General features: G+C 41.5%; 1 protein-coding gene across 4 annotated transcripts in view; it reads left to right on the top strand.

The window, feature by feature from the left end:
* ASB2 (ankyrin repeat and SOCS box containing 2) overlaps positions 1 to 13192 on the top strand; it is a 34742-nt gene extending 21550 nt beyond the window's left edge. For all 4 annotated transcript variants that reach the window (XM_069018149.1, XM_069018151.1, XM_069018150.1 and 1 more), the window contains 4 exons: positions 2059 to 2230; positions 6937 to 7498; positions 11186 to 11339; positions 12074 to 13192. In XM_069018149.1, coding sequence (XP_068874250.1) covers positions 2059 to 2230; positions 6937 to 7498; positions 11186 to 11339; positions 12074 to 12210 — 1025 coding nt within the window. In that variant the 3' untranslated portion in view covers positions 12211 to 13192. The remainder of the gene's footprint in view (positions 1 to 2058; positions 2231 to 6936; positions 7499 to 11185; positions 11340 to 12073) is intronic.
* Positions 13193 to 14743: the final 1551 nt, after the last annotated feature.

The raw sequence follows: 14743 nt of genomic DNA, 5'->3' as shown, positions 1-14743 counted from the left end.
ATGGCCCAGATGCATGTGCTTCTTTGGCATTCATTCACGGTCACTTACTTTGGGAAGTCATGCAGTGTTGTCTGACTGCATCTCCTAACAGCTTTCTAAACTCATATTGCTGCACACATGTCGACTAAAATCCAGTCAGTCATAAAAGACAGCTGTAGGTGTAATAGATGGCAGAAGTCAAACTTTAGCTAACCCCATCTGGTCATGAACATGCGCAGTGATGGGCAAGATGAGCTGTCCTCTTCGTAATGTGTCCTCTGAAAACAGATAAAGTACTACTGTAGAGTTGATGGGTTTATATCAAATAGAAGCAGACTTACTCTCCCTATGTGTAAAATATATAAACAGAGTGAATTTGAATCTAATTTACACTAAACCTATCTTTTACTGCTCCACTCACATAAAACAGCTTTACAATAAGCACAATATCACTACTATTCTGAGGCATATATTTTCACAATGGACTAATATCTTCAGTGTAGGTAAGATTTGGGTCCTGCACTTGCAAAACTAGAGCTTACCAGTGATGAAGATAAGAAAAACTTCTGTAAAAATTAATATGATTAAGAAATATATGAGAGTCGGGAAACAAAAAATGTGTTCTGCTGCCCAGCTAATCTTGTCAAGAGAGTTTTGTATAACCAGTTAGTCCATCATGCCACCTACTACTTAAGAAACTACGCCAGAATGTGATTTGTGTTTCAAATTAGATAGATATTAAGATTTCCTTAAAGTCCAATTTTGAGAAAAATACACAAGAAAAAATCCAATAAAACTGTCCAATTGTTTCAAGCCCTGAAAAGCTCTTCTGAGAACCCTAGGAATGATATCATTCATTGTTTACAATGAGCAATTTTCATCATAAAAAGGGTTTCTTTCTCATTAGGAACATAGTCCTGTGTTATGTTTTGTCACAGTAATTCTCCTGATGTTTCCAGCTACGACATCTTCAAAAGGCCAAACACAACACAGATGTTTCAGCTGAGGGTGAGAGCTCAGGGAAATGTTCTCATTGGCAGGGAGTTTTCATGATCAAACAGAAGACTGATTGGTTTCCTCACTGGAGTTTAGAAGCAAAACTCCAGTGAACTATCATTCCCATTTAGGATACACATAGAGCAGACTTCCTGAGAACACCATGGTATGGTATATGACAGTCAAAACCCAGGGCCTTAAATATCCACAACAGAAAAATCTAGATTCCAAATTGTTTATGGCAAAAAAGTATTGTCTCGGTTTACACTTGCATGTTATTTATTAAGCCAAACACACATTAGAGCTCAAGAAAAAAATTCCTAAATAATCTAGTAGTTTATTGTTAATATTTATCTTTTTTGTAGTAAAACTTACCATTTGAAGCCCAACTCCAGCCCTCATGAAGCAAAGAGATATGGCCTCAGGTGCTGAGTTTTGAAATGCAATATTCATTGATTAAGGCACACCCCAATAAAACCTGTTTAGAATTGTTGATCAGCACCAAGCAGATGTTATTTTATAGAGTATTATTTTACCCTGGATACATACTAAAATTAAAAAAGAGTATAAATACTATAACTGTACTTACAGTGTGAATATACAGAGTATAAATGATAAATATAAATAAATATATAGCATAAATAGATATCCGTAGAATTTTGGAGACCACCTATTGAGATACTCTAGTCCAAACTCCTTCTCAGGAATAGCATATATACATAGTGTAAACACATAAATATTAATGGAATTACTGCTTTTGAAGGGAAGGCCATGCCCTATAAAGAACAGTCCATTTTAAATTTTTTTTACCTTTGAGCTGCAGCTGAATGAAGGGTGGATTCATGACTGGGACTTAATGGTTGCCACCCATGATAAACTGTCCCTCAAAAAGGGACATCATATTATAAGCCAATGTAAATGTATGATATAAAGGTGTATAACTGACGTGACTGTACCACCTCTGATATGACTGTATTCACATTTCATAGCTCCATTGTCATGGAAATAAAAGTGTTCATTCAAAGTATGATCCTCCCATCTAATTTTAACCTTTCGGTGCTAAAAGATTTTCTTCCTTCCTAGGTGCTGATATAAATACACAAGCCAGTGATAATGCCTCTGCTCTTTATGAAGCCTGTAAAAATGGACATGTACCTATTGTGGAGTTTCTTTTGTCCCAAGGAGCAGATGCTAACAAAGCCAATAAGGACGGCCTGTTACCTCTTCACATAGCAGCCAAAAAGGGGATTTGCGAGTAAGTTTTAGTTAGCTTCCTGCTTTCATCTTTTAGACAAGAATCCAAAGTCCTTAAAAAAAGGAGAATATAATGTCCCAGATCTAATTCTGAGCACTGTGAGCAAGGCAGATACCAGCTGAGAAGTGGGCTTTCTGTTTGCAGAGCTCAGGCTGGAAACTATACACCAAAGAGTGTTTGGAGGTTGGGATGAGATGGGGTGAGCAGGAATGTGGGGTGAAAGATTCCTTTAATTTTACCAAGACATCACATATTACAGCTAAATAACATCATTTATCTTGGAAGTGGATTCAACTGAAGTTCTTAAAGCAGCCTTGAATTATAATAGAAAAAGTATTGGTGGGGAGTGTTAGTCCTTAAGAGCTTTTGCAGCATAGTTAGCAATCATTTTCCTACATGGGCCCATTGTGATTCTTCCGCACAAGCAGATGTTGGATTTGTCTCTAGTGTGTTCAGGTTTTAACAACAATAATTCAGTTGCTGACAGCAGGAAGTGGTTAAGTGACTCTCTAGGGCATTAGTGAGACTGTTTCTAGAATATGGTGTCCAGTTCTGTTATCCCTCCTTTCAGAAGCCTTTCAGGAAATTGAAAGGCTTCAGAAAAGTAGGACAAGAATTTCTCATGGTCTAGAAAATATATTTTATTAGTGAGTGATTAAATAACTCCTAATTGTAACAGACCCACTGCTTTCTTTCCGAAGTTAAATGTGTTTGGAATAGAGCTGAGCATATACTTTAAACAGGGAGAAAAGTAAAGAGTGGAAAAAATAAGCAGGAATCGGGTGGAATTCACAGTCCTCTGAAATAAAGGTTTTTCTAGGAAAGCAACAAACTATAGTTTGTGATAAAGAATATCAATTTAGAAGATGCTGTCTGGGGATGGGATGTTGCACTGTCATGTAAGTAGTAACCTGGGACATTGCAGCATGCTTCTGAGCCTGAACTCCACAACACTTCTGATCCTAGAGCAAGTTTTAGTTCCTGCTGTTAGCCCCTCACTGCTGGAAGAGTGAGTGACCCACAACTAATTTTTCACTGCAGTAACAGACCCCTTTGGTGACTGTAGAGGACTCTTCTGACTATCACAGTTTCCATCAAAATACTTCTACAACAGGCAAATGAGAGTGTCTGTCCAGCTGCAGTGACTGTTTCTGGACAGTACAGCTATCTTTGCAGAGAACTGCTCAAGTGGATTCCTACATATTTCTGAGGAATAAGTTTTTAACATCACTACACCTTCTCATAATGTTTTTCATTCTAGCATTTACATGTGCTTGGGAATGCCAATTAAGCTTCTCAAATCACTTTGATAGACCTGAGGATATATAATTTTCTGTAGTTGGAGTAGGCCTGATTCCTTGTGCAAGCTGTGTATTCTAGAGGGCAGCTCAGTGTCAACTTATGTAACAGCTTTATACACTTACATCATGTACATGAATACCTTGCACTAACATAAGTATGATTCAAAATTTTCTCCAGGGTTTGAGTTATAAAGTCATTTTCTTGTGCGAGAAACAGAACTCACCTCCAGTCATTCACTTTCTAAAAAGTCCATCTGAAATTACAGTAAGTTGATCTGAATCCAATTTGTATATAGAGTACGGGCTAGCTCTCTGAGTCTTTCCGTCCCCTCGGTAGTCCCACACTCCACTCTGAAAAGAAATTTACATGGAAACTCCACAACCTGAGTTCACTCCTGGGTTATGAAAGCAAGGGCCTGATTCAGGGCTCATATCTATTATTCCCAACAGCCAGCAGCACAAATGAGAGCAGAACTTAGTTCAAACTCTGCATTCCTTCACTTGTAAAAGACTGAGCACAAATTTGTGCACAACTGCTGCAAACTAAGTAGAAAAGAAAGACAAAAGAAAAATATATTCTCTTATAAATATTTATCTAAATGACAAAACTTTAGCCCATTTGGCTGATCATTCTTAATTCCTTTGGTATTCAGTAAAATAACACCCTGCACAGTGACCTCTGTATTCCTGCAGATTTAGTACGTAACTCTGCAGGAATTCCACACTTCTACTATTTGCCAGAGCACGAAGGCTCCCTACCATCAAAAAGCCAAGAATGTGGTCCCAGGGCTCAACTGTCAACTCTTGTTGCTTGGTGTTCGTTTGTTTTAAATGACACCTTGTCAATACTGACCTGGAATTCATAAGGGTCATCTCATAAGCTGTAGTACAATCGCAAGCAGTCACTTAACTCTTTCTCCCTTAGAACTGAGATGTTGAGAAGGAAAGACTTTGTGAAGCATGGGCAGATTTATTAAGTAAATACAAGTCAGTAAACTCTTGGCATGCTCACACTAAGGATGCTCTGCCTCCTCCTCCATATAACCTCTAACAAATAGAAAACACAGAAGCAGGTGTCAGGGATAAGGGGAATCTTGGCACTATTTAAAAACTGTACATGAAGCTCATCATGGGATGTGGTCTGACTTGTCTGGCCTTGGCTGCCTTCACTTGAGTAGCATTCTACCTCTAGAGAAACAGGAAAGGCTCCAAAGGCACCATATTACTGAACTGACCCACTTTGGAGGGTGAGAAAGAGACACAGGTTCAAGTTACACTTGATTAAACTGATAAAAACTTGATGCTTCCTGCTTGTCATACAAAAATAAATGTGGGGTACAGGGACTGTACTGAGTTCTAGGACACTGCAGCATTTGAATGCAGAGCCTCAGTGCAGCACCCCTGCAGTGAGGTTCAGGTTCCCCTTGCAGACAGAAATGATGCAGTGCCTCTTTAACTCAGATGTGAAAAGCTGGCTGAAGCACATATGCTGGAGGGAAAGAACAAAACAGACCCTTAAATCTTCAAAACATTTGATCATGGGATGACTAATGCTGGTACTTGGCGTAGCGTCCTCACAGTGCTCTGTGCCCTTTTTGTTATTAGGCACTTACAGAACATTTGCTGAGGGTGGGAAGTTGCCAGCTCACCAGCACCCAAACCTCCTGCTCCCTGGCAAGTGTCACAGTGCTGGAAAATTAGTGCAACTGCTTGGATAAAAAAAAAGTGCTTAATTTCCCAAGATATTTACATAATTTAAAAAGCCTTTTTGTTTAAAAATGAGATGTAGAAGTAACTTGGAGACATCAATTGTCCATCATGTAAATAGGAACATAATCCTGTAAAGTGCTGTGCATCTTCAACCCTTATTTCAGCTCCTGGGAGTGTTGGAGGCTCAGTCTTTCACAGGATCACAAGATCATCACAGATAAACGTTTTACTGGCTTAGTTCATTATGTAAATATATGTCTGAGGGCCCAGTGTTGGGACCAGCCATTGCAGTCAAGCTGAAGATATGCAGCATTTTAAAGGAGACACGCTACATGGTAGGAAACTGAGCTTTGCATGTTGTGTGTGTCACCACAGCTGTTGACTGCTAGGTAGAGTAGTCTGCATGGGAGGGAAAGGAGAGGGTGTGCTTGGCTTCCTGGATCACACAAGTTCCTACTTAAGATATCCCTCTCTCCACAGACATTACAGGGAGTGTAGGCAACTCTTGAGACAGCAGGCAAATTCAGGTTGGATGGTCTCTAGGCTCTTTCTGAAAGTAGCTTAAGGTGATTTGTCTATACCTACAGCATCGACCTAGGGCCTTGGCTAAATCACCCAACTTTATGAGCAAGAAATCAAGGTTTAACCCATGGGATTGGCCATGCAGCTCCAACAAGACCTATGCAGACATAAAAATGATCATGAATTTGCGACTGCAGGGCTCCTGTGCATCATATATTTGAAACTCATATTACAAATTAGAGCAGCTTGATTTATGTTGTTGTGTTTAAGGCCACACCACGCTTTCCAATAGCAATCCCTCATTTACTGGGGTTTAGGACCTGGCTGTACATTTTTTCTCCCTCTGCTGAAATGTGGAAACCAGCCTGGAAAATATTTTTTTCCTCTTTTTCTCCCTTTTACTAATTGTCTTTTTGGCTCCCCATGATCTGGGATGGACACTGGTAGCTCCATGGATTTGCCACAGCCAAATGCCACACAGTGAAGGCCTTCAGGACAGGGATCAATGCAGGGTAATAACTGAATTGTAAAATCTAATAGGGAAGGCCTGGGAACCAAACCTGTAGTTTATCCTAGCTCAGTCCTGTAGAGATGGGGTTTCACCCCCATCTGGTCTCAAGCCTATTACTGTGGCTGTGACCCACAGGACCTGCCAGCCTTTGTGTTGGCACCCTTCTCTGCTGAGCAGTAAAGCAAAGCCTGTGAAGGTGGGGAGATACATTCTCTCTGCTGGCACCTCAGGCTGGAAATGGTGAGCCTTTTCCTTCAGTCCTACCCACAGCATGATGATGAAGGTGCAGAATATCTGGTAGTTCCTGGCTGGTTGTCTGCCATTTGGGCTGGGGAACCTAAAAGAAGTTACAACAGGGTGGGTGAGTGCCAGCATGTTGTCTCTTCCACTGTAACTGCCATTACATCATAGAAACTGAGTGATAATCTTAAAAAAATGTGTTCCTCCGTGAAAGGGGAAGGTCACGCAACTCACATTTTTGGCTAGGTAGGTGCACAGGGAGCTGCTGACAGGTTTGAGGTTTGCGCTCTGGTTTCTCTGAGTTGTTCCTGTGCCCGAGTTAGCGGGCTCTGCCTCACAGGTACAATCATAAAGCTATGATTTGCTGTAGGGTTGTAGATCCCCTAGAGCTCACTGCTGCTCACTGAGTCTTCTCCTGGCAGGATTGTCTCCATGTTGATCCCTGTGACCAGCCGCACCCGTGTCAAGCGCAGTGGCATCAGCCCCCTGCACTTAGCAGCCGAACGTAACAATGACGACATCTTGGAAGAGCTGATAGATGCTGGCTACGAGGTCAACACTGCCCTCTCTGATGAACGGTCCTGCCTTTATGAGGACAGACGCACCACCCCGCTCTATTTTGCTGTTTTTAACAACAATATCTATGCCACAGAGCTGCTGCTGCAAGCTGGAGCCAACCCCAATGTTGACCTCATTAACCCATTACTCATCTCCATCCGCCATGGCTGCCTGAAGACCATGAAACTGCTTCTTGACCATGGAGCAAACATTGATGCCTATATATCAAGTCATCCCACCACATTTCCAGCTACCATCATGTTTTCAATGAAGTACCTTTCCGTGCTGAAGTATCTCCTGGATCTGGGCTGTGATGCAGGTTCCTGTTTTGAGTGTCAGTATGGAAATGGCCCACACCCAGCATTAAATTACAGGCGGGAAAGACTTAACGATCCTCAGCTGACCAGGGAGCCAACTGTAGTACAGGTAAGCACTGCCTGGTCTACCTACAGGACTTCTGAGGACATCTCCTACCAGTGGATTTTGACAACAAGTGTACTTTTTCTTCCACCTTTTTTGTGAGGGAAAATGCCACTATCCCTACTTTATTTACAGAAAAAAGGCTCAGTATGAGTCTGCAAACATTCCAAGTTTGTGTCCAATGATAGCAGAAACGTAGGCAACAGCCACTGTGGCCATAGCTTGAATGTACAGTGAATTGTAGCCATCTTGGTAGACTTACTGAGAGTTCTACAATGCTCTTTTCCTCTGGACCCAAGGTGCCAGGAGTGAGGCATATTTTCCTGACAAACATATGGATGATAGCATACAGGTGGTAGAAACCTTCTTTTGTAACTTACCCTCTAGGATTTGTTTTGTCTGATACAGAATGTTAGCCACTGGTCACATTAAAACAGTCTGGTGCTTCACTCTATGAGGGTAAACTAGTGAATGTAAACAACTGCAATTTCTGAGTCTACTGGATAAGCAGTCATGGAAAGAGAGCATAAATTATTACATTAGCTATAGGACTGAATTATATTTGAAGTTTTCACAAGAGATTAGGAGATTTAGGTCCATGATTTCATATTTTCAAAGCTACTTAGAGTCTTTAGATACCTACTTTTTATATATGTATCTTTGCAGTCCTTTCTAAAATGCAGCTGGGCTAAGCCTCCATTGGGCTGGAATTGGACTCTCACTCCCTTAAAGGACTTTGAAGAATCTCAGGTTACACTTTTTTTCTGATTTCTGTATGTTCTCTCCTTCCAATGTATCTCAAAACCTAATGCTCCACTCAAAATCTGCTGTCTTTCAACAAGCTACACAAAAACGAAATCTCAGCATGGCAGTCTTTCTATTGTGCAAAGAATCAGGGAAGAAATAAATCAGCTTCTATCTAGTTTAAGTGTAGCTTTGAGGGATTCAGAAGAATCCTGAAGGTGTGGTTACCAATATATGTTCAAGAACAAAGGAAAACATTAAAAGATCCTAGGAAATCTTGACCTTTTTATCAGTCCTGTCTTCCAAAAGACTTTACTCTCCAGTAACATATCTGGGGGAAAAAACAAAAAGAAAACCTTATAGAGAGAATTTTAAGAGTCCATCACAATAATCTCTTATCCTAAAGAGGGCTTTACCCTCAAGAGTCTTTGTCACAACAAAATTCCTCCAGGATACCATATTTTTTGTCAAAGAAAAGTTTATAAAATATATAATCTCTAGTTCTTGATCTGTGATATGGTAGCACATTGAGTGAACAGAGAGATGGAATTCCAAGACAAGTAGAGGGGGTTTGTCTGTAGCCCTCTATGGCATCCTAGCCACTCAAAACCAGCTCCTTCTGGATCTCACCTGAAACTATTGCCTAAGAAAACATTAGGTCCCTCAAAAAGGGTCATTGCCTCAATGGTCACATCACATGAGGTAGAGATAGCAAAAGCTGTATCAAATTTTATCTGTGCCCAGAGAGAAAGCAGTGAGGACAGATGCACACAGAAAAAAAAGTAATCTCTTCCCTCTAATATTGTTTTTAATTTGCTTTTACTTTTAGGGTTTTGGCTAATAAAAGTGAGACTTGTGTGGTAACTTCATGATATGTATTTATGATATGGTTTATATTCTGAAATACAGAGGATGTTATGAAACTACAGCCTTCTCCACACAAAGGATGTTCACTTTCTATTTTCTTGTGTAAGATTACGTAAGGATAATAAATCTGAACAAAGTCTTTATAAAGACTATGAACTATTGTAACTGGATTTGGAAAATGCACAAATATAAATCATCACTGATGCTACTAAATTAATGTGTCCTGGAGAAAGTGAACACAGAAAAATGGTTGCTGACTCCCTCAACGTTTCCAGAACTGCTGTTGGTCCCGGGAAGGTGGGGACAGCAGTACCATGCTGCCACGAGAGGGCATTCGGGTTTCTGCCGAGAATGCAGGCTCAGAGCCACCTTGTCCCTGAGTCAATCCCACTGCCTGTTGTTGCAGTTTTGCATTATTTTCATTTTGCTGTGCTTATTTCCCTGCAATGTGTTTTGAAACGTGTTTATTCCAGAAGTGGTTTTTGTAAGCTGAGCTTGTGAACAAGGAAGAGAGAAAAAGGCAGGCAAGGGCTCTGGTGGAGACAAAAAGAGAGCAAGTAAGATCCAGTGTTTTATTGCCCTACACGTGTCTTCATTTCAACTCTAATAAAGCAGTTACTGCAAGGAGGTGGTAGTGCAGATGCCCAGTCTGTGCATCCCACGGGTAACTGCAGGGCAGTGACACATGCACTGGAGAGTGACAGCCAGATAGACAAAACCGAACTTCCTATAAGCAGCCCAGGTAGGAAACTGTAGGTGGTCCACTGTGATCCTTCTGACATTACTGTCTCTAGTTGTGCTGGGAAACATTACATGGTGATGTTCAGTGAAAAATAAGAGTCAGAAGAGTAGTGAACACCTCTGTGAATGCTCTAACCTTGAACAAAATAACTTTATTTTCTACAGCTCTATTCTTTACTAAGTGAACTAATATAATTTTACTTCTGAATAAGAGTATCCACACAAGAGTTGAATGATTTTGAGTAAGGACTCCTGCAGGTATAATCAAATTTGATCTAGTTACAGGAGCTTAAACTGAGAGAGCTTTAAGCTGGTGCATTTTCTTTCGTGTTTGGTGTGGACTTGGAGGGTGCTTGCAGACAGTGTGAGTGACTAAGTTGATGGATGATGCTTCAGCCACCATCATTCAATAGGGTTCAGCCACGGGACTGAGTTCTTATCCACAGAGCATGATTTAATTCCTGTTAAACTTCCTGACTGCTTACATGTAGATTACATCCACAGATATCTTCATCATATACAGAACTCTAAGAGAGAGAGATGAAACTGACTGGTATTATATATATATTTAGATTAAAGTGAGCAGATTTTTTTTAACTGAGACTGTGCAAAATCAGGTCCTTAAGTCTGTTCTTCAGTATCTCCAAGCAGCTGTCCATGCAATGGATCTGGGTACTCTGCAGCTTGCACTGGAGACCATAGAAAAGTTGCACAATCCAGGACTAAGTAAGGAACGTGCCCCTCTATAAGGCCCAGGATAGTTGTCACATGAGTGAGTAAAATGGCCTGGGATTCATCTGTGCAGAGATTTCTCCAGGCTTGTTTCTAGTAAGGTGTTTGGTCCCCCAAAGCTGCAGATACTAGCAGGTTCACAAGAAGCAGGAGGTGCTGCACCCTTCTGAACCTCCCTCTTTCCCTAAGATTCCTTTTTGCCCCACAGAGTCCCTCCGAAGAAGGGAAAGGACTCAGCATGCTAGGTCACAGGGCCCTAGACTGCATGGACCTTTCAGCAACCCCTGACTGGCTTGGGGCAAAGTTCCTCTGCCACTGCATGTCTGTGGAAGTAGGATCTTTTGACTTGTAAATAATTCAACATTATTCCATGTTCCAGAGATAGGCCTTCCCCAGGGATTTGTCATCCTGTAATTGCAAAGAGGGCGTTCTACCTCAGCTGGAAAAGAACAGGCTTTAGTTGAAGTTTTCTGAAGGGAAACTGGTGATTGTCCTCACAGCTGGTAGAAGGGAGGTACCATCATAGCTGTCAGGGCTATTGCAATTGTCACTGTTTCCACAACAGCATTTATGTCCCACTGATGGTAGTCAATCTGTTTTTCCTTGAAGTTTTGTGAAATGGTGTCTACTCCAGAGATAAGTCGCTGGGCTGGGCCGATCATCGATGTTCTTCTGGATTATGTGGGTAACGTGCAGCTCTGTTCCCGGCTCAAGGAGCATATTGACAGCTATGAGGACTGGGCTGTCATTAAAGAAAAAGCAGGTATGGTCTCCCAGAAGAGAATCTGGCACAAATAGTCCCACTGTTGGATTCAAAACCTCAGTCACCATCTCCTCTTAGTATTCATCCCATAAACTTGAAAGGATTTCCCTGCTGTGACTGATCAGGTATGAGGGTCAGAAATTTCTGGGGTGTCACTGGCTCTGTGGTGTGAAATGCACACCAGCCATAGATCTGACCCACTGGGAATGAGCACTGCAGTGCAGAAAGGCCCATTTGGATGTACCAGGGGTGCAGTCAGATCAGGACAGGTGGGCAGCCCAGCCATCTCCACAGCAGCCTAGCAGGTACCAGTGGCCTTTAAAGCCTTTATTAATATTGCACTCTCCTAATATCCTTTCTCTCAGGAAAAAGTCTTTCATAGGTATTATCAGAATCAGTGTTCTGCCACCAAGCTATATTTGGTACCTATTGCATTTATTTCCAGTGGGAAGGCTGAATACTTTGAAGTGGCTCGTTTAAATCCTCCCAGAAAGCCCATTTCTATGGCTGAGATGGGGTACAGCACCCCATCTTCCAGCCCCACTTCCTTCCCCATGTCATGCCTCAGAACAGATGATCTGCCACCAATCCCAGACACATTATCCCTTCATTACAGGAAAAAAAGCCCTTTTTTCACTCTTCCCATTTTCCTGACACTGTCCTGCTCAAGCTGAGCTCAAGTCCCTCAGGTTAAAACCTCTTCTGCTCATGTTTCTGACCCTCCTGTCTTTCAGAACCTCCACGACCTCTTTCCCATCTTTGCCGCATCAAGGTACGGAGCCTGGTTGGAAGAAACCGCATTAAACTCCTTGACACCCTGCCTCTGCCAGACAGACTGATCCGGTACTTACAGCACGATTACTCACAGTGACCCCAAGCACACTGGATATGCAGCAGCTTCCCAGCGTGGCACCGGGCATCACCACCGTGGCACAGGTGCACACCAGGGAGGAATTGCTGCTGGCTTGGTCAAGCACCCTCCCGTGACTAATCTAAGAGAAATGTGCCTTTGAAGCATGAGTGAGAAGAAAATGGAGCAGACAGCTAACATAGGAGACTGTTGTTAGGTTTTTCAGGAGAAAAGACATACGATTCACCTCAGACCTTAGTCTGCAAAGAAGAAGAAATGAAAGCCATCACTGACAAATGAGTAGTGCTGAAGCAAGTATCAGTGAGGAAGATCCTGAAGCTTAGCATCTTTGCTGTGGTCACAATTGCTGTGTCAATTCTTGACAATTCAGAACTTGTCAAGAATTAACGTACTTGGGAAAACAGTCACATTACCTTCACTGACTGAGATTTTTATTGTAGTTTCTGTTCTATTGCTAGGATTTCTTCTAAGTGTGTTGGTTGCTAATTCCCTGATATTTTGACACCACCTTGCTAACACTTTTACTTCTTTTTTTGTACCTTTCTTATTGAGTACTTGATTTCTGAATATGCAAATCTCAGAACTCTTTAATAGATTAAGTCCAGAAATGCTGAATCCTTTAAAAGTCAAGAAAAGGTTTATTTAAGGAGGATGGAAGATTATTTGCACATAGTGAATGCAGTTCATTCTGTATTATATTTGCAATAGGAAGCAAGTGAAATTCTGCTTGAGAGAATTTCCTAGACTGGGGATTTGAAAGCAACCCTGAGCTCTTTTTTTTTTCTGTGTAAATTAGAAGTAGCTGCACTGTAAACAGTAGGTTTATGCTTTCATGAAGCTGGTGTCAGAACAGAACAAAGCCCTAGAGGAGCAGGAACACAGAGTGATGTGGAGAGGCAACACTGCTGAACCAACTTATTCTCTTCCTCCCCCAGAAGATCTTATTGCTACAAAACCCAGCGTCTCTGACCTCCTTGGACCTCTGTGGCTATAACAATACCATGATTGAAAGTAAGACAAATTATTTCAAAATTATGGAAGTCAAACTTCAAAATTTATGAAAATGAATACCCAGACTTAGGTTTCCAAATCCTTGCTCATGTGCCTAACAATGCCAAGTTGCTTGCACCAGGTGTCGTTCCACTTAAACCAGGGGGATCATATTCAGTATCGGATTTTACTGAGGCAGAATATAAATCTCAGAATTTAGCCCTGAATATTCTGACTCTGGAAGTTTGAAGTATCTGTTAGCTTCCTTTGACACTGATGAAAGTTATTATCTCTGTTTCTTTGAAAATTAGGTCACCTATTTACAGCTCAGATCCACAACTGATTTATGGCAGCTTAACAAGTCACCATCTATCTGCTGAACCACTATAATTGTCCGTGAAATTCTTTTATTGAAGTTTTTAACAAGTCACATTCCCTCACAGCTGGGGAGGCCAAGGAACCCATGAACAGTTATTGGCAGTGACTACAGCTCACTTGACAGGTGTGACTTGCTGAACTGCTTTGATGAGTGCTTTATTCCTCACTAGGCACCTAAGAAAGTATGGAAGAAACTAAACTTGGAACTACATCTTTGCAGATCTTATGCTAGAAGTATCTCCTTGCCTTAGGTGACAGAGGAGCTGTGCACCATGGTCTGCTTGGAGTCCCCACCAAAGACCTTACAAATCTGGTTTTGTTTGTTGGTCTGCATACCATCCATGGAATATGATAGAAATGTAAGTAGGGAAAATACATTGCACTGAGTTTTATTTGTGTGGAGTTTTATACCTTAACACAGGACTAAAGTGTGTTGCACAAATACAAGTAATACAATCTGTCTGGGCACACAGACTGTGATGACTTTGTGTGAAATGTGTTCATCACTTGTGGGACAGGATGGGAGCAGAAAAAGGATTGGTTACAGGATTGCTTACTCTGTCCACTGCTGTCCCCTTTATAAATGCAAACATTGAAAAACCACAGTTTCAATTCACACTGAACACTGATCTTCTTGTAAAGCTTTGGAAAGTCAGGTGAGATTCCTCCACTGTTGAAGTTTCATCCAGTAACTTCCTTTACTGCCAGTTTAAGATCTACTCCCTTGTCCCCTGCAGTGTGAACAGGGAATTGGTTCAGGTTAGAAGAACACTGGATGGAGAGAAAAGGATGGGGAGCAAGAAATCGCTATATCAACTCTGCCAGTGAAGGCCCTGTATTGGTAAGCAGCACCTGGAGAGATTGAAAATCACCGTGGAGTTCATGCATCTCTCACTTTCTGGGGCTGAACAACGAAGGTCTGGATCTTACATTGATGTAAGTCAGAAGTCCTTGAAATCAAATAAGTGTAACAAAGCAGAGTTGTAGAGGGTGATGGACAGAGCTTGGTGGAGACCACTTCAGTGTTTGTTTGGTGTGCAGTGGCAGCCCTGGCAGGTAGAAGGATTCATGATCACCAAGTACTCATATAATTCCAGAAGTGGGATTTCATAAGCTATCCCAAACTGGGAATTTCCCCTGAGACAACATTCTTGTGTCCACAAAA

The sequence above is a fragment of the Aphelocoma coerulescens genome, chromosome 5 (assembly GCF_041296385.1).
Source record: "Aphelocoma coerulescens isolate FSJ_1873_10779 chromosome 5, UR_Acoe_1.0, whole genome shotgun sequence".
Classification (NCBI taxonomy): domain Eukaryota; kingdom Metazoa; phylum Chordata; class Aves; order Passeriformes; family Corvidae; genus Aphelocoma; species Aphelocoma coerulescens.
This window is presented reverse-complemented; position numbering and strand designations above follow the sequence as displayed.